This window comes from Panthera pardus, unplaced genomic scaffold (assembly GCF_024362965.1).
Source record: "Panthera pardus isolate Hobbes unplaced genomic scaffold, ASM2436296v1 HiC_scaffold_17, whole genome shotgun sequence".
NCBI lineage: Eukaryota > Metazoa > Chordata > Mammalia > Carnivora > Felidae > Panthera > Panthera pardus.
Window position 1 is genome coordinate 51,615,794 of NW_026526732.1, and position 21,080 is coordinate 51,636,873.

Genomic DNA, 21,080 nt, shown 5'->3' on the forward strand with positions numbered 1-21,080 from the left:
GTAAAACTGTTTAGTAGACAAAGGCCAAGGACAGAGCCCTGTGGCTTGCCAATAAAGATTTCCTTTGCAGATGCCACAGATTTATTCATCATTCATCAATATTTTTTGTGTACAGTAGCCCTTCAAATTGCTATGAAGCAGCCTAAATGTGTTAGTTATATCACATTTCACCATTTGATTCACAAGAATACTTGGAGAGATTTAAATGTTTTGTTGAGGATCCACTAGACTAGAAATTAGAAGACAGCTTTCTCTTTGGTAATTAGAAAAATGACTTGGTTTTTCTTTTTTATAATTAGGGAAAAAAATCAAACCTGTATTTTAAGAAAAATGCTTTTTAAATTCTAACTATATATAATGAAGGCAGCTGCAAAATAATCATACTTGGTACATGTGGAGTGAATGATTACTCCCCTATCAACCATGCAAGGTCAGTTGACCCTTGAACATCACAGTTCTGAACTGCTCGGGTCCACTTATGCATGGATTTTTAAAAAAAAATTTTTAACGTTTATTCATCTTTGAGAGACAGAGAGAGACAGAGCATGAGCAGGGAAGGGGTAGAGAGAGGGAGACACAGAATCTGAAGCAGGCTCCTGGCTCCCAGCTGTCAGCACAGAGCTTGACGCGGGGCTCAAACTCACAAACTGTGAGATCACGACCTGAGCCAAAGTCGGACGCTCAACCGACTGAGCCATCCAGGCGCCCCACACATGGATTTTTTTTTTTATAAACACAGGACAGTGTTATAAATGTACTTTCTCTTATGATTTTCTTAATAATGTTTTCTTTTTCCTTTATTATAAGAACATGGCATTTAATACATATAACATACAAAATATGTGTTAATTGTTACCAGTAAGCCTTCTGGTCAACAGTAGCTATCAGTAGCTAAGGTTTGGGGAGCTCAAATATTAGACATGGATTTCTTACTGCACAGGAGGGGGATTCCCCTAACCCCTGTGTTGTTCAAGACTCAACTCTTTTCCAAAAATAAAGGGGATTGGGCCCCAGGGTGGCTCAGTCGGTTGAGTTTCTGACTTCAGCTCAGGTCATAATCTTGCATTTGGTGACTTTGAGCCCCACGTTGGGCTCGTTGCTGTCAGTACAGATCCCGCTTCAAGATCCTCTGTCTCCCTCTCTCTGCCCCTCCCCTGCTTGCACTCTCAAAAATAAATAAACATTTTTAAAAAGGTTGGGGAGAACGGTTGACACTCTTAGTCCCCACGGAACCCAGGCTGGCTCCCAGCATTAACTATCTCCATTTCTGCATAAGAGCTCATAAGCCACCTACATGATTCTTCCCCAAATGTTACCAAGGCCAGTTCTAGAAGATAACTACCTCTACCCAATGCCACAACTCCCCACAATTCCTCTGAGATTAACTGATTGTCCCTGTCTGGGATTGAGATTCCAAATCATTTCAATCAGCCAAGAGCTTTCCATACCCATGCTTAACCCCCCTTGATGTCACAAGGATTACTCTCTGGAACTCTGCCTCTCAACCATGATGGCTTTACTCCTCTCATATTCAAGCATGGAAATAACGTAAGAATTCTGTCAGCTAGTATCATACCACCTGCCTTATTAGGCACTTAAAAATTCTTTCATACTACCACCACAACAAAACAAAACCTCATTTGTTTCCTTTGTATTTCTGGGGAAAATGCTGGGAACTAACCACTCCAACATTACTCTTAGAAAACCATACTACTAAATGGTGCTGCCCATCATTTTATGCTCTCTTTAACTGGATCCTTGTCCTTTTCATTTTTTAAAGTTTATTTATTTTGGGAGCAAGAGAGAGAACGAGCAGGGGAGGGGCAGAGAGAGGAGAGTGAGAATACCAAGCAGGCTCTGCATTGTCAGCACAGAGCCCAACACAGGGCTCAAACTCACAAACCATGAGGTTGCGACCTGAACAGAAATCAAGAGTCAGACGCTTGACTGAGGCACCCAGGCACCCCAGATTCCTGACCTTTTAAATCTCAGCTGAGCTCTCAGCATCAGGAGTCAGTTTCTTTTAATGCCACAACTTTCCCCAAACCCCACACTGCACTGCCTCCCTCCCATGTATTCTAGTCAGAATTCTTTTAAGGAGCTCCCATGCCATTTGGGCTTTATTGATTTTTCAAGATTCCATCTAATCCTTCCCTAAGGTCCCCTTATATGGAGAAAGGTGCTGGGGGTAAAACTCAAAACACATTTGTGACCTGGGCTAGCTTTAAGTGATGAGCTAAATGGATGGAAATGGGGCCTAATGGGGACAATGAATTCTCATGCTCTTTCCTCCAGGGTCATAAACCTGAAAGCTGCCTCTGAGAGGCTGAACCAGACATGCTGTCACAGGTTGTCATCTAAAGTGAGGTCTGTTTAGGTCCCCTTGCCATCTGCTCTGTCAGAGGACTCTGGGGAACTAGCTAAGGGACTGAGGTAGTAATTTCCTCAAGTTGATGAATGTGAATCTTCCAATCTATTTCAAATGCACCTACTAGTTTGCACTTTGCTTCCAAGAACCCCTGCGCTCACTTCCAGCATTCTGAGATGGACAGAGGGGTTACCTGAACAAGGCCTGGCTTCAAGCCCCTTACCCTGATCAGGCATCCAGACGTGGTGCCTCTGCAGCTGAATGGGAGGGTGTGCCTCCCAGAGCCAACACCCGCCACTCTGCTTCTTGCTGAGCCCTCAGAACCCTGGCTTTCAGTTTGAAGAACCAATCCAAACCCAGTAAAGTTCAGGGGCTTTCATCTTTGCTCGGCAAAAATGCTAACTGCTGAGTTCTACAAGCTTTGTCATTTCCCCATGATCTGCCATCTTTCATACAAGCCCCAACCCTGCTCAGCAGGAGCTTGTGGTGCCAGCCATTTCTCCCGTATTTGGAACCCATTTTCTGATGCCCTAGAGTGGGTGTGAAGGTGGAGGTGGGCGGGAAATGGATTTGGGGAGGGAGGAGGGAAAGTTGTTTAAAAGAACAAAAATTGATTTAAAATGCATATGTTATCTAAAAAGAAAGGCTTACCTTATATTTTCCCCTTATTTTAAAACTCTTTCCCAAAGAGCTTTCAAATGGAAAAAGTGCAAATGGCTCCAATTCAACCTAAGCACAGTTAAATCCTAACATGGGCCACTCTGGGTGATACAGGAAACATAGTGACAGTTTTGCTATTTTTAAACTTGAATTCAAGTTGTTGGTTTAAGAGAAAAACAATATACATTTAAAAGCAAGTTGACTTTGTCACAGCTAGTATAAACCTCAAGCCAGTGAGCCCATTTTACCTCCTGGTCCATAGTAACTTATTTCAATGAATGTGTAGAGTATTATTCATATATATTTCATTATATACATAATGAAATTGTGTAAAACATTATTCAATTGTGTAGAACATATGGTAGGATACATTTGCCTTTAATGCGGCTTGGGGATATTTTGACCATGTTGACGATCTTAAAAATACTGTTGATATAATGAAGACCCTGTATATTTATTTGCAGGCGCTGAATTTTATGATGGACAAAGCACCAATAACTGAAATTCAGTTTATTATTATTTTTAGGAATTTTTAATGTTTATTTTTCAGAGAGACAGAGAGCAAGCAGGGGAGGGGCAGAGGGAGAGACACACGCGCAATCCAAAGCAGGCTCCATCCAGGCTCTGAGCCGTCAGCACAGAGCCCGACGCAGAGCTTGATCCATGAACCACATGATCATGACCTGAGCCTAAGTCTGACATTCAACCGAATGAGCCACCCAGGTGCCCCTGAAATTCGGTTTAAAAACAAGCCTTTCCTTGGTCAAATGTTAGCAATAGTTTTAACTTCTTCCATTATAAATAAAGCTTTTCTCCCGGCCCCACATGGGGGTTCAGAAGAAGCTAGGTAATCAGATAACTGAAAACTGACTTGGGGTGAATTATTTTCTTTCTTTCCTGAGTAATAACATCTCTACTTTGGATTATGTTCAATACCAAGAAAATAGAAGCATTTAGGTTATAAAAAGGAACCAAATTTCATGAAATTATATATAGCTTGGTATCAGTATTAACAACCTAGAAAAAAGAATTTGGTATTAAAAAAAAAATTCTTCATCTACCAAAATCCAAAGTGTTAAGTAAAACTTGGTTAAGTAAAAACGAAGTAAGACAGGCAGTTTACCACCTCTCCAATTTATGTATGCTGTGTCCTACGTTCAAGGACAAGTGGAAATTAAAGTGTACTTTCCACAGAAATGGTGATATAAATGGTGGATCAAGGGTTCCAGATGGCTCAACAACTACGACAAAGATTCCTAAAAAAAAAAAAGAAGAAGAGAAAAAAAGGCTTCCAACTACATTTCAGTAATACTATATACTTCTCTTACTGAACAGGATGCAAATACTTACTAGACACTCTATAATCTGAGATAAAAATTACATAAGAGAGGCACCTGGATGGCTAAGTCATTAAGCATCCATCTTTTGCTCAGGTCATGATCTTGCAGTCCATGGGTTCAAGCCCCACATTGGGCTCTGTGCTGACAGCTCAGAGCCTGGAGCCTGCTTCATATTCTGTGACTCCCCCTCTCTCTGTCCTTCCCCTGCTCATGCTCTCTCTCAAAAATAAAACATTAAAAAAAAATTACATAGGAAACAAAAGGATGCATTACCAAATCTCGAAAATTTTTTAAACACTCCAAGATAATGACCCACATACCAAAAATGTGGCCATCTGTACATTAAAATCAGTTGAATTGCTGGGATAGAGGTCAACGTATGACAGGATCCTTCCTGTAGGTGGCTAATATGACCCATTGCTTTGCTGCATCACAATTACCCAAAGTGTCAGTAGCTGGAAGTCGGGGGTCAGGCACTGGGGAAGAACTCTGCATTCACTATTTCTGATGCCCCTTTCATGACTCCCCTTCTCCCCACCTATTATCCATTTACTTATAGATGGCTGGATATGAATTATTGTAACTTTTTCTCCCCATTCAGACGTAAAATATAAAATGTAAACATCTGCTTCAGATCTAAAACTCTATGGTCTTTGGTTAAATGTATAATCAAGCAATAAGTGTAAATGAATAATAACAGCTCCTTTCTTATGAGAGGTATCAGCCATCTGGAAAGGGAAGGGGAGAGGGAAGGCCAAGGAATAGGTTTACAAGGGAAAATATATGGAAGGTAAAACTGAGGCTCTAGCTTTGGCTTAGTATCAGCAAACTCCCATAAATGTACACACAGGCCCCTGACATGGAATCAAAAACAAAACATTTCCACTTCCTAAAACAATGATAGTTTATAGAGGTTTGTGTTTTTACAACATGGTAGGTTTGCACTTGCATGAAGGAGCTTCTTTACCAGGAACCTAAATTCGACATTTAAGGAAAACAAGTATGCAACACTAGGAGGAGGAAGTGGACAGTTTCTTCCCATTTCCTAGGCACAAGACCCATCTTGAAGAAAATTTCAAAACAAGCTGTTTGGCTTTGGCTTATTCCCACTTGCTGGGCAAACACCCAGGGCCTTTATGTGACCTTTAGCTACCCAGGGCTACTCAGTACCTAAAGTGCTCTCTGTCTCAAAACTTACCCATTCTCTCCTCTCTCACTTCTAGCCCTACTAACACTGCCTTTCTTTCACAGGAGTGGGGATAGGGCTTAGTGGCAGAATCTCTTCAGATAACCAATAGTACAACCTAAAATTAGTATTATACTGTATGTATGTAAATGAACTGGAATTTAAATAAAAACTTGAAACAAAAAAACCCAATAGTATGGTAATATGTCAATGATCAGGTACCGGACATGCTCTTAGAGAAATGTTTTAAGACGCAAAGTTAAAAATCTCAAATGAATCTCAAACAGGCAAAATAAAATAACAGAAAGGTAAAAAAACAAAAGTCAGACTGTAGGTCTGTGCTGGAAGATGGGGTTAACTTTCCAGGTAGTTCATACTGAGCGTGTATACAGTTCCTTTGGGCCAATTCTACTTTCCATGGCTTCCTCCCTTTATTGAAAGCTTAATCCAGAAATTCTTTAAAATACCAATCCTTGTTCTGGAGATCCCTCCTCACCTACCAATCCAATGAGACAGGAGACTTTGCAGGAGGGGGGGTGGGTAAAGGGCAAAGGGAATACCATAACATTCAAAGAAAATGCCCACTAGGATAAGTCTCAAGTAAGAGGCTTGGGATGCTTGGGTGGCTCAGTTGGTTGCGCATCTGATTCTTATTTCAGTTTGGGTCATGATCTCGCAGTTCATGGGTTTGAGCACCACATGGGGTTCTGTGTTGGCAGTGCAGGGCCTGCTTGGGATTGTTCTTCCCGCCCTTTATGCCCCTCCCCCACGCACATGCTTTCTCTCTCCCTCTCAAAACTAAACGAACATTAAAAAAAATATTTAAAAGGGGGCAGCTGGGTGGCTCAGTTGGTTGAGCATCTGACTCTTGATTTCAGCTCAGGTCATGATCTCACGGTTTGTGGGTTCGAGCCCTGCATCAGGCTCCGCACTGACAGTGCACAGCCTGCTTGGAATTCTCTCTCTCTTCCTCTCTCTCTCTCTGCCCCTTCTCCACTTGTGCTCTTTCAAAATAAATTTTAAAAAATTTAAAAAAAAAAAAAATATATATATATATATATATATAAAGAGGCTTACTTTCAACCTAATTCATAATATTTTTAAGTTTAGGTAAATTTATATATAGTTTAGGTAAATTACCATGTTATAAAAATATACAATAAAATCTTGTAAGAAACTCTGAAATGACTGATGCTTGATAACTCTATTAGGTAAACAGACTACAATAACACTGCAGTTATTGGCTAGTTCCATCAATTTTTTTTAATTCTCTTTGATTTTTTCTCCTGGTCTTCTGTTATCCTTTCTGCAGGTCGCTTCTTCAACCCCTTCATTTTCCTGGTTTGTAGTTTGCTTAGGTCTTGCTTCTGCATATGAATCCTTCCATAAGTTGTGCCAAAAGTGTCAAGGGAGACATTTTTCTTCTTCTTTGGCTATGAAACAAGAATATACATATATATATACATATATACATATATACATATATATATAGGTAATGGTCTCTACTACCATAAACTGGTAAAAATCTAGTGTACAACAAAGGTCTTACTAACAATTTCCATTCGTGAGCTCCTACTCAATAATATAGTCTATAAGCCTACAGACTTTTCTTCCCAAACTTAAGTACATACAAATCACTTAAGGATCTTGTTAAAATGCATATTATAATTCAAAAGGCCTAGGGACCTGAGACTCAGCATTTCTAACAACTCCCAGGTAAACTGTCAGACAACATTTGAAAAGCAATACTATAGACTACACTAACCATTGTCATCCAGTGAGAGAATTTCCTGTGTTTAGCTTAAGGAATTGTGACTATCTAGTCAATCTTTATTGGGATTCCAGAGAAGCCATTTCTACTTGTTTTTCAAAACCATTCAAAAGTCAAAACACATTTTAAACAATATGAGTTACACATCCTGTGCTCTAAATCCTCCATCTCCACAACGCCCCACACAATTCTTTCTTGCTGAAAACTGGCAGTCTTGGCTACCAGAAAGCTCTCAGCCATAGTTGATGCATGGTTTCTACAGCTCTTTTATTATCCTTTATGGTTGGCTTATGTGCTTCTTCCTCCTTTTCTTTGTTCTGAGAGTCTAATTTTATCTATTTTATCGATCTCTTTCTGTATGTTCTTTAATGTACTATGCTGCTAATCTCTTTTGGAAAGAAGAGTGGAATATACAAATAAATATGGCACCAATCTGCAAGTTATAAACCTTGAGGGCTTTTGGCATTTTCATAGATAATTTGTAAAGATCATCTGACGCCAGATGTGTCCTCCTCAGAACCAGATCCAATGAGGGCCCCATCTCTTCCAATTCAATCCTTGGTGTTTTACAACCAGACTTCTTCAACAGCAACCTTTGTGAAATAGAAAAAAAAAAAAAAAAAAAGAAAGAAAGAAAAATGTTGCTTTGACTTTGATGGAATCCTTATCCCCTCAAATATTTTTGTTCAAGAGAACTACAGTTCCATAAAATGACACCGTCTTTAGGAGGCTAAACTTCTTTTTTTAAATGTTTTTATTTATTTTTAAGACAGAGAGAGACAGAGCATGAGCAGGGGAGGGGCAGAGAGAGAGGGAGACACAGAATCGGAAGCAAGCTCCAGGGTCTGAACTGTCAGCACAGAGCTCGATGCGGGCCTCGAACCCACGGAGTGTGAGACCATGACCTGAGCCAAAGTCAGATGCCCAGCCAACTGAGACACTCAGGTGCCTCTAGGAGCCTAAACTTCTTAAATGCTTTACACATTTAGGCCAAGTATATTCTTTGGCTTGCTGGTTTTTAAAAATCAAACACAAAAGTATACAATACTGTTGAGAAACAGCAAGTGAGACAGACAACTGTTTTAAGAAATGGAATCCTTTGATTTGACTTCTTCATCTTACTTACAGATTTACATAATTACAAAAACATTTTCAGTTGGCCCTTTGAAATGTTATGCTTACATGATTAACAATTCTTATTTCTTTAATGTTTATTTTTGAGACAGAAAGAGAGACAGGGCATGAGCGGGGGAGAGGCTGAGAGAGATGGAGAGACAGAATCCAAAGCAGGCTCCAGGCTCTGAGCTGTCAGCACACAGCCTGATGTGGGGCTCGAACCTACAAACTGTGAGATCATGATCTGAGCTAAACTCAGACGCTCAACCAAATGAGCCACCCAGGTGCCCCAACAATTCTTATTTCTTTAAAGATCCATTCAGAATCCACTTTTGTCCATAGTACAGACATTTACTGATCTCCATACACTGGAATGAATTTTAAAAGCTTAATATAACAAAACCACAACTTTCTAGATAACATATGTCCAAATAGCTATGGATGTGGAAACAGATCAGGAATGTGGAAACCGGAGGAAGGGAGACTAACAAATTCTTTTTGTGAGTCACAGAACAGTCAAGAACAGCTCAAAGACCCGGCAATTATTTGAGCTGACTCAATTTGTTATAGTGGCCAGATCTCCACATGGACTAAAAGAACTGAATGAAAACAATATTTATAAAAGGTCAAACTTTTCACACCAAAGGTGGAATGAGAGAGAGACAACAAATGACATGAGAGAAGAGAAAGAACGTTAAGAGTAGAGTACAGTAAGGAATACCCAAGAGCAAGAAAACACCAGGAAGCAGAAGTGAATGTGCATAATAAGCTCATTAACAGCCCTTTGGGCCCTAAACGCGTCACATGCAGACAGTCCACCCATGGGAGGTACATCCACTAGCTGCAAGAAGAGTCATAATGATAGATATGCTGTATCAGATAGTTATTTATACCCAATTGAACAAGACAAAAAGAAAACAAAACGAACACCAGCCTAGGATATGTCAAAAGCAGAAGTATTAAAAAAAAAAAAAAAAAAAAAAAAAAAAAAAAAGCTCCAATAACAGTACAAGGTAACATGAATATTTTATGGGACTTGAAGGGAGCAAGCAGAGAGAAAAAAAGCCAAAACAGGAGCCTTCAGGCCACTCTCTGCATACTGGTTCCAGTAGGAGAGAGTTGAGAGAATGCCTGCCTCAGGCCCACTGTGGGGAAAATACTTTTAGAAACTAAATGGTGATATCAGGGCATCTTCCATAAAAGCTAATTCAAAGCATATGGTGGCAGTGACCATTTGACTCAGTTCTAACACACATACTTCTGCTTTTGCATCCACACTTTCAGTACCTCCAATAAAGGATATTTAAAGCTGAACTCCCATCAAAATATCTTGATTAATGTCTTGTGTTCAGCAGACTATTTAAAACATCAGGGACATTGTATATATAAAAATGTCAAACTAAAAATGTTTCTACCACTTAAAATGCTGATTTTCAGCTCAATGGAAGAGTTGTAGATCTAGAACAGCTCCTGGCATGCCTGACGGATTCACGTTACCCAAGTACCTTTTAATTTATGAAAGTGTCCTCCTAACAGAGTAACCTTTTGAGTGGTGTATATAATTAAGATTTTCTACATAACTACATGTATATATATAACTACATGTGTTGCCATTTACCAAAGAATTAAGTTACAGTGCCATACTGTCTGTATAGATGATCTTATCTGAATTACTTCACTGAGCAGGTTTACTGGCACATCAAACGGACAGAAATAGAAGAAAACTTTCTCCAGATATCAGTTTTCTACATATGGTTGCTGGTGATAGACCTTTAATCCTTTCTCTTTGTTAAACTTTTTATTTTTTAATATTTTTTATAGTTTGTTTTGAGAGAGAGGGCATGAGAGAGAGAGAATCTCAAGCAGGCTCCACGCAGCATGGAGCCCAATGTGGGGCTTGAACTCACAAACCACGAGATCAGGACGTGAGCTGAAGTCAGACACTTATTTGACTGAGCCACCCTGGCGTCCCAACTTGATTAAACTTTTAACAATGAAATCTAGAATCTAAAATGATTGAGGAAATGTATTAATAGAGAATTTATAAATGATTTTTATAATCACACTAAGCAAAAAGAAGAGACTGACACTGACCCGTTAAAAACACAACTGAAACCCTTTTCCTTCACCCCCGTTCTATTATTCATCTCACACTTTTTTTATTTTTTTAAAGATAGACATTTCAATTCTAGGCCATCATGTCTCCAGCCAAATACCTACGCCAAGAAGTGTTATACCAATATGCCTATTAACTCCATCTCAGATCCTAACCTCAAGCTTTGTTTTGTTTTGGCTCCCTGTAATCAAAAGTGATATTCAATTCCGCAAGGTTATATACTATAAGACACAAAGACAACCCAGCTCCTTTGCTTTCAGATGGGCTCAAGCTATAAGATATGTTGATGGGTAATTTCTGTATATTTTAAAATACTGTTTGCCTATTTCTTGAGAAAGACTGCCATTACCACTTTTGTTCAAGTTTAATTTCTTTACTTTTCTCCCTTCCATATCCCTCTCTTCTGCTGATATTGTTTTCTTGCCTATAATGTTGTTTGCTTTTTAAGGTATGCTAATACTTCGTTTTGCATGTTTCTCCCCATAAAACCTTACAAATGCCATCGTAAAGGCAAATGTGGCAGTTACTAAAAATTTTTATATTCAGAACTTTAACTTTCTAAGTGAATAAAATTCTCCAAGGAATACAAATGATCACTCACATATGAGGAATTAATTACTATACAATATACAGGAAGAGGCCAGTAACAATATGATTTATTCCCCCAAAAGGTCAGATCAAAGGTTATATTAACACAATTTCATGTTTACACTTCCTTTCATTCAAGAAACTCTAAGCCATTTTATAAAATTAACCTTATTAATCTTCACAAGTAATGTGTGGTAATGTTAACTATTACCTTGTACCAACTGTTCCAGGTAAAAGCAAAGGCAGGACACAGAAGTGTAGCTTGCAAGAATGCCTAAGGAACCACACGAAGTCAGGCACACTTCTCTGGCATATTCCCACCTCTACCTGCAACTCTTTCCCTCTTATAAAGGAATTACTGTTGATCACAGAGGGGCTGCAGAATTACCGAAATAGCATCGCTACATTTTGCAAAGGAAAGGCCCGGAGAAGTGCTCTAAGTCATGTGGCTAATGCCTGGCCCTGAGCCAAGTCACTAGGCTCAGAGGTGATGTTCATTCCTCAGACCACTTCTTTCTTCCTCTCCCAAGTGGGGCACAGCCCCTGCAGGCTAAACTAATCTAGTGATTTTTTTTTCTCCACTAGCATCTTGCTCTCAATCACACAATACTTTTTTTTTTTTTTTTTAAAGATCTTATTTTTAAGCAATCTCTACACCCAACATGGGACTCGAACTCACAACTCTGAGATCAAGAGCTGTATGCTCCACTGACTCAGCCAGGCAAGCACCCACAGTCTATTTTCTATTTTAAATCAACAGCTAACAGGTATTACAGGGCCTATACAAAATACCTGGGGTTAAAAGTTTACTCTAGGGTCTCTGATCTGAAAAATTCAAGCCTTTTTTTTTTTTCCACTAAGGGATGGAAATGGTTATGCCATGCTAACCTAACAGTGATTCCAGTTAATTCTTCTTAAAGTAAGTGGATGGGTAGATATGTGTAGTTACACTGCTAATTTATCCATGTTTCGAAGTCTGATTTACTAATTTTCTGACCATTTTATTATCTCTGCATTTCTTTCTTTACAAATTAATCTTTCTCTTCACTAAATATAAGTTCTGATATAAGTGAATACTTTCTTTGAAACTATTTACAATGAAAGAGTTTTAGATTACTGTTACCCATTTTTCATCCTCAAAGATTTTGATCTTTATATTTTTAGCTCCTTTATGTCCCTAGGGCCTGCTTAACACAAGTTTCCAAAAAGATTCTTTTTATTTAGTGATTTTTCATCTTTCTTGTTCTATAAATTGGAGCCATCTACTTTATAATATATTCTTCATAGCCCCAAAGTAAGTTGGGAAATTCCAACACATTTAAGGGGCTTTCAATCTCAACCAGCTAAAAATGATTATAAAATCCCTAACTACATCTTGCAATCATGTAGATATTTTACTGCATTTTCCCTATTATTATTATCTAAACAAAAGGAAAATAGAAAAACAGAAATGATGACACCAAACGTATAGTGAGAAGAATGGAGTTATCTTTGACTCAATACAATTGAGACAAAGATGTAAATTATTAACAAAAAAGGTGAATATTTACTTTCATTTGGATGTTCATTGATACAAGCTAGTCAACCAGGTATTTCATGATGAAGGAAAAAAACCAAAATGAGGGGTGCCTGGCTGGCTCATCAGTAGAGCATATGACTCTTGCTTTCAGGGTCATGAGTTCAAGCCCCACGTTGTGGGTACAGTTTACTTAAAAAAAAAAAAAAAAAAAAATTAAACCATGGATGAAATGCTGAAGTCCCCGAGTGGCTGCACATATAGCACAAATGCACACAAGTCACTGTCAACACTGAACTGTCAGTGGCTCTCAGGCTGCACTTCCATACCATAGCTCAAAAACGGGCATCGGTCTGACTTTCATGTACAAAGGAAGGCAGCTTGTGGAAGTCAATATATTCTCTAGGCAAGTGTGGGCTTGATCAGCCAGGGCCAACACTGTTATAAATAAGAAAAAAAATCATGCTTATCTCAAAAGACACAATTGTAGCATGTCATTAAGCTTTTTAATGAAAACAAAATCAGAGCATTAGGATTCATATTTATATTGTGGTAGGGGTAGAAGGGCTAGGCTGAAGAAGGTAAAACAGCCACTGAATGTGCTCATTCCATTCAGACTCCAGTTTTTAGGCTCAGAAGACTCAGAGTTTTGAGATTTGCTTTGGCTGGTCTAAGACTTGTGACTCGGTGTTCTAAATCCAGTCAAAAAAAAGAAGGAGATATTGCACAATGAATTAGTGTTCTAAGCTCGGAGGACTGCAGCACCAGATGCTCTGGGGCCCTGGAAAAGCAGGGTTTCAGAGGCAGACGTGAGCAGGGGGATGACACATCTGAGGATCAGCACAGAGCTGCTGTGCCTGCCACTGCTTGTCTGCCCACTCTCCAGACAAACTTTGGACCAAACGCCAATTCTAAGTTCGAACTCTATAAAAGTCACACTAAAGTGCTGTAGCCCTGGATTCAAGAGTATACTAACAAATGCACTCACTTGTAGCTTCGAAAGTAAATCTTCCCATTCAGTGCAGTGAAGTGCAGAACATACTCTAAACCAGCCAGGCGGATATTTGATACTGTGGGGCCTCTGAAGAAATCTAAAAACAAATTTTAGGTTGTTAAAAAAACAAAAAACAAAAAACTAACATGTTTTTAAATTCAGTTACAGAGAGCTGGACTGTCGATGCTCCATTTCATACCACTGCTCACAAAAAAAGATAAAAAGGTGGCACAAAAACTGGTCCCCGAACAATGTCTGAGACTCTCATCCCTTTACCATTTAAGCTCATGACTATTGTTCCGTGTTTAGCTCACTAAACCATGTAATTTTTCAGTTGTGAAGTTCTCCTTCTAAGCCAATGCTTAGCATAAGAGTCCATCACATTTATCATGCATGTTCACTTTTTTACAAATATAAATCAAAGCATAAATTTTTTTATCTATGAGACAGGTAGGTTAAGATGGCAAATTCCTATAAAAACAGCTGTTCAAACTTTGACTGTTAAATCAAACTGGCCTCTGTTTTATGGTAGAAGCCAAGACACAAGAAAATTCTAACAGGAAATTTCAATTATATGAGCAAAGATAACAAACTAAATTGTTAAAGCCAGAAAAGAACCACTGAGATCCATGAATAGGCTGTTTCCCCACGGGTGGCACATGAAGTGATCTTGAATGATACATAGGCAGAATAATTTACTATGTATTACTTATCTTTTTATCAGATACCATTTGCCATTCACGGTAGAGACATAAAGTTTCCTTGTAAAAAGAGGAGTCAGTGTAAAGAAACCTCTTCGGAGAACACCACCATAATACTATGTGGACTTGGCTAAAGGTATGAAGGTAGCACAAGAATGAAAGAAGTCTGAAAAACAAGTTTGGTCCCCTGATTTTACAGCCAAGAAGACTGAACCCCAAGAAGGCTAAACAAATACACAAATAATATTTAGATAAGGAAAAGTTATACATAAAAGTTTATCCAACTTAATTAGGAAGAAATGGCCCAAGGTAAGTGATGTAGTAAACAGAAAAGCTCATTGGGTCCCAATTTGTAGCCACCCAGCATTGTCCTTCTCACTTCCGATTAGCTCAGATGAGAAACATCTCCAGTGCATGGACATACACATCCTTTGTTGTTTGCTTTTTTCTTTCTCATGGTTAACTAAAAGAAAATCACTAACGTGTATAAAAGAGGAACAAGTGTGTATGCACATGTATACACCACCCTTCCCTACTCCCCCAACAAAAATCCCTCAAGGATATTTTTATAAACCAGGTATATACTTTTTCAAAGTAAACTGATCTAAATTTGCATCATAATCAATAAACAGGGCTCCCATTATTTTGTCAAAATCTAACTCTCCTTCAGTGGCCAAGTTAATAAAGTCCCCCTCATTGTGTTGGAAGCACTAGTGAAGTCAATCTTTCTGGGGAACAAGATATGTACATTTCAGTTTCCCTGAAGCAGCTTTTGTAATGCAAATCATACAGCAGGAATATGTGTTTCTTCCATAAGCTTTTAAGAATGCAAAGGAAAAAAATGATGGTAGAAAATTTTTTTTTTTAATGCTTATTTTTGAGAGAGAGAAACAGAGTGTGAGCAAGGGAGGGGCAAAGAAAGAGGGAGACACAGAATCCGAAGCAGGCTCCAGTCTCTGAGAGCTGTCAGCACAGAGTCTGATGTGGGGCTCGAAACCATGAAGCGCAAGATCACCTGAGCTGAAGTTGGATGTTTAACTGACTGAGTCACCCAGGGGCCCTGAAGTGGAAAGTTTTAAAATCACTGGCCCTTTCCTCACACCATACACAAAAATTAACTCATGATCATAACTAAATGCAAAACCTAAAACTCTTAAGATTTCAACAAGAAAATACTAGAAAAAGTCTTTGTGATGCTGCTGAGGTAAGCAAAGGCTTCTTAAAATACAGGAAGAACATACCATTACAGAAAAAAAAATGTAAAACAGACGTCACAAAAAACAAAAACTTCTGCTCAGGACACCTGGGTGGCACAATCACTTTAATGTCTGACTTCAGCTCAGGTCATGATCTCACGGTTTGTGAGTTCGAGTCCCACGTTGGGTTGTCTGCTGTCAGCACAGAGTCTGCTTTGGATCCTCTGTCCCCCCCTCCCCCCGCTCACATATTCTCTCTCTCTCTCTCAAAATTAAATAAACGTTAAAAATAAAACAGGGAAAGCTTCTTTTAAAACAAAACAAAACAAAACAAAAACCTTCTGTTCTTTGAAAGACGTCACTGAAAAAAAAGGCAAGCCACAGATCGGGAGGAAACATTCAAAGACTATGTATCAGACAAAGAGACAAAGGACTTCCCTCTCCCTCTCTGCTCCCCCCCCCCCCCCCCCCCGCCACACCTTATTACACAAACAAACACCCCTACCTTATTACTCAAGAAGACAAATAACCTCCAAAAAAAAAATAATAAGGCAAAGATTTGAATAGACACTTCACCAAAAATATATGAATGGCCAATAAGCACACAAAAAGATGTTCAACATCATTAATCAGAAAATGCAAATTACAACTTCAACAATAGCACTACTTTATTTTATATAAATTTTTAAGAAATTTTATAGAAATTATTTAGAAACACATACTATCAGCATACAATATTCGTTAGAATAACTAAAATTAAAAAGAATGGTCTACCAAGTATTGGCAAGGCAGTGGAACTGGAGCTTTTCATACACCATTGGTAGGAATGTAAAATGGTACAGCCGTATTGGAGAACAGTTTCTTAAAACGTTAAACATACGCTATTCAAATGACCCTACCATTCCATTCCATTCCCAGCTAGGTATTTACCCAAAAGAAATGAAAACATATGCTTTCACAAAAATCTGTATATAAATGCTCACAGCAGCTCTACTGATCAAAAAAAATTTTCTTGAAAGCGAGCACAAGCAAGGGAGGGGGAGAGGGAGAGAGAGAATCTCAAGCAGGCTCCATGCCCAGCCCAGAACCCAACGTTAGGGCTCAATCTCACAACCCTGGGATCATGACTTGAGCTGAAATCAAGAGTTGAATGCTTAATCGATGGAGCCATCCAGGCACCCCAAGAAATGAAATCATATGCCCTCACAAAAAATTTGTATATAGATGTTTTAACTTTTTAATGTTTATTTATTTTTGAGAGACAGAGAGACACCGCATGCGAGGGAGAGGGGCAGAGAGACAGAGGGAGACACAGAATGGGAAGCAGGCTCCAGGCTCTGAACTGTCAGTACAGAGCCTGACTCAGGGCTCGAATTCACGAACCATGAAATTATAACCTGAGCCAAAGTCACACAGTTAACCTAAGACTGAGCCACTCAGGTGCCCCCTGAATATAAGTGTTCATAGCAGCTCTACTCACCAAAATTTTGATCTAATCAAAAGCTGGAATCAACCTAAGTGTCCACTGACAGATGACAAAATAAACAAATTGTGAAACAGCTATAAATGGAATACAGTTCGGCAATAAAAAGAAATGAACTACTGATAGATCCAACAAATCTCAAAACAAGCTGAGTGAAAGAAGCCAGACCAAAAAAAGTACATACTGTAGTGTACATACTGTGATTCTATTCACCTAACGCTCTATAAAATGCAAACTAATCCATAATCACAGAAAGCAGATTAATGTTTGCTTACAATACAGAAATAGGATAGATTGCACAGGGACACAGGCTAATTTTTGGGTGTAATAGGTTCTATACCTTGACAGAAGTGGTGTTTTCACAGGTGTATTACAGATGTCAAAAACCATCAAATTTTAAATCTTTAAATATGCAGACTTGCTTTTATGTAAAGCAGATCTCAAAAGTTATATAATTTAAAATTTAAAAATTTAAAGTAATCCCTAAAAACTGAAAACAAATGAACCTGCATACTGAGCTGAAGGCATAATCATACAGAAAAGAACTATTTCAAGTGACTTCAAAACAGTGATTTGACCATATATTCTTAGCAGGATGTATTTTATAGACAAAAAGAACTGCAAAAAACCCCAAAAACAACACAACAAAACCTTCAACTGCACTCAATATTCACATCATCAGTAGTAACACTGTATGGTAGGTAGTACAGTATAAAAGAAATGCATACTTGTGTTGGATCACTGAGAACCTGGATTTTTTTTCATGGACGAAAGAAGGTACGCATGTGAAGTCAATGAAGTTAAGATCCTTTTGTCCTAAATTTGAGTTAGAAGTTTCAGTATGAACTCCGATACATTTTATCTTAACAAACAAATCTTAATTCACAGTTCCATTCTCTAAAAAAGCCTACAGTGACCAACCACAAAACAATCCCTGGCACCCAAACTGTGGTTTCTAAAATAATTTCTCATTTTAAAAATGTTCATTCAGGGTTGGGGCACCTGGGTGGCACAGTCAGTTAAGCGTCTGACTCTTTGACTTTGGCTCAGGTCATGATCTCACAGTTTCTGAGTTTGAGCCCCGCATCGGGCTCTGCACTGACAGCCCAGAGCCTGCTCGGGATTCCCTTTTCCCTCTCTTTCTGCTCCTCTGCACATGTGTACACTGTCTCTCTAAATAAATAAATAAACATTAAAAAATAAAAGTTCAGGGCTGCTTAGAGAAAACAGCTAGTTGCAGGACTGGAGCAATGAATGTGTAAGAGGAGTCTGAAACATGGAAACCTCACCTCAAAGGGGCAATGAATTAAAATGTGTGGAAACTCAGAACACTGCCAAAAAAGCTGACCCGAAACTGGGCAGGAATGATGGCTAAGGTAACAAGAGAGATACTAATGAGTAATGATAAACATAAAAACCTGGTTAAATACAAGTAAGGGGGTGGAGAAGAGGAAGATAAATTGGCTACTGTCAGAAGGAAAGCCCCGACTTGGATCTTTTTTTCAGCGGATCAATTCCAAGTAAAAATAAGATCTCACGTGTGGCTATGTCCACGAGTAAACACATTGAGAAAGGGGACAGAAGGTTACCATGTGTTGACAGGAAAGACCAGGGGATCCACAGTTAGAGAACACAGCAGATCCTGATTCTGCCACTTACTAGCTCTTCAATTGGCCTCAACTTCTTCATCCACAATATGGGACTAATATTATAATATACTGAATGTTTGCCCCTACCCCCTTGCCACTCTAAATTCATATGTTAAAAGTCCTAACCCTTAATGTGTTTGAATTTGGAGATGGGCCTCTGAGGAAGAAATTAAGATTAAATGAGGCATGCCATAAGGGTGGGGCCCTGGTCCCATAGAATTAGTGTCCTTATAAGAAGAGACCCTAGAAAGCTGACCGCCCCCCACCACCTCCACCTCTCTTCCCTTCCCTTCCTTCCTCCCTGAAGGAAAAGCCAGGAGCACAAAGCAAGAGCTGGCAAGAATCCTCATCAAAAATTGTGATTTTGCACTTTCAGCCACCAGAACTGTTTGTTTTTTAAGCCACCCAGCACATGGTATTTTTTACAGCAGCCCAAGCAGACTAACATGATTGCCTTTGTAAAGCTATAGAAAGAGTCAAACTAATAAATTACCTGACCTACATGATCCCACAGTTTTGGGATCGAGCCCCATGTCGGGCTCTGCTCTGACATCAAGGAGCCTGCTTGGGATTCTCTTTCCCCCTCTCTCCCTACTCCTCTCTCTCAAAATTAAAAAAAAAAAAAGATGCACTAAATCTAAAAATAGATATACTGATTTTCTATAAGGAAAAGCAATACCACTAAGATTAAATAGAAATCTAGATAGTATTTAAGAAAGCAAAACAGAAGCAAAAAAAATTTAGTTCAGCATGAACTAAATGCGCACCTGGCATAAAAACACTGAAGTTAAGGGCGCCTGGGTGGCTCAGTCGGTTAAGCGTCCGACTTTGGCTCAGGTCACGATCTCGCGGTCCGTGAGTTCGAGCCCCGCGTCAGGCTCTGGGCTGATGGCTCAGAGCCTGGAACCTGCTTCCCATTCTGTGTCTCCCTCTCTCTCTGCCCCTCCCCCATTCATGCTCTGTCTCTTTCTGTCTCAAAAATAAATAAACGTTAAAAAAAAAAAAAAAAAACACTGAAGTTAATAACTTCACTTTTCTTTCTGGCCAATTACCAAAAAAAGAGAACTTCCTAAAAGGATGGAAGCCCTTGATAACATTCTCTTTCCCCACTGCTCTACTTTACTTCATATGAACACAAAACATACACCAAGGAGTCTGCAGCTGGCTTACTTCATATTTACATTAAAAACACAACTGCCCTTGGGACCTGACAATCTCACTTCACTCCTCTACCTTCCTTCTTTCCCCAGATTCCTTTTTTGGTTTTCAGTCCCTCTCCGTCACCACTGCATTATGTGGTTATTCTTGCCCTCTAGTGGAAGCACAAAATAATAAAGTTTTTATAAAAACCAATTATACAAAAGCAAATGAAAGCCTTCTGTTATAACAAATATATACTGACAATTAACAATTATTACGGAACAACTGGAGGGAAAAAGGCAGAAAATCTGGGCCAATGGAGTACAAGTAATCTTAGCTAAAAACCATCCTTGATATTTTGGGGTATGTAATTTTGAAAAAAGGAAATGTTGGTCATTGTCTTTCATGTATGATTTTCTTTTTTTAACTCATCAAAAATTCAGGTAAGAACCTATAGCAAAGATTCCAATAAGCCAATTGAACAGACACTTCTCCAAGGAAGACATCCAGATGGCCAACCGACACATGAAAAAATGCTCAACATCACTCATCATCAGGGAAATACAAATCAAAACCACAATGAGATACCACCTCACACCTGTCAGAATGGCTAACATTAACAACTCAGGCAACAACAGATGTTGGAAAGAAGGCAAAGAAAGAGGATCTCTTTTGCACTGCTGGTGGGTATGCAAGCTGGTGCAGCCACTCTGGAAAACAGTATGAAGGTTCCTCAAAAAATTAAAAATAGAACTACCCTACGACCCAGCAATGGCACTACTAGGTATTTATACAAGGGATACAGGTATGCTGCTTCGAAGAGGCACATGCACCCCAATGTTTATAGCAGCACTATAGACAATAGCCAAAGTATGGAAAGAGCCCAAATGTCCATGGACTGATGAATGAATAAAAAAGATGTGGTGTATGTATGTATATATATATATATATATATATATATATATATATATATATATATATATATACACAATGGAGTATTACTCGGCAATCAAAAAGAATGAAATCTTGCCATTTGCAACTATGGGGATGGAACTAGAGGGTATTATGCGAAGCGAAATTAGAGAAAGACAAACACGATATGACTTCACTTATATGAGGACTTTAAGACACAAAACAGATGAACGTAAGGGAAGCAAAAATAATATAAAAACATGGAGAGGAACAAAAGATAAGAGACTCCTAAATATGGACAACAAACAGGGTTACTGGAGGGGCTGGGAGAGGGGGGATGGGCT

General features: G+C 38.9%; 1 protein-coding gene across 1 annotated transcript in view; it reads right to left on the minus strand.

Annotated features, from left to right (window-relative positions):
* Window positions 1–6,743: 6,743 nt before the first annotated feature.
* The window catches only part of RPF2 (ribosome production factor 2 homolog), a 33,541-nt gene continuing 19,204 nt past the window's right edge, over window positions 6,744–21,080 (minus strand). The window contains exons 8-10 of the mRNA XM_019443102.2: window positions 13,650–13,752; window positions 7,774–7,918; window positions 6,744–6,987 (exon numbers count right to left, since the gene is read on the minus strand). Of these exons, the coding sequence (XP_019298647.2) occupies window positions 6,808–6,987; window positions 7,774–7,918; window positions 13,650–13,752 (428 nt within the window). The 3' untranslated portion in view covers window positions 6,744–6,807. The remainder of the gene's footprint in view (window positions 6,988–7,773; window positions 7,919–13,649; window positions 13,753–21,080) is intronic.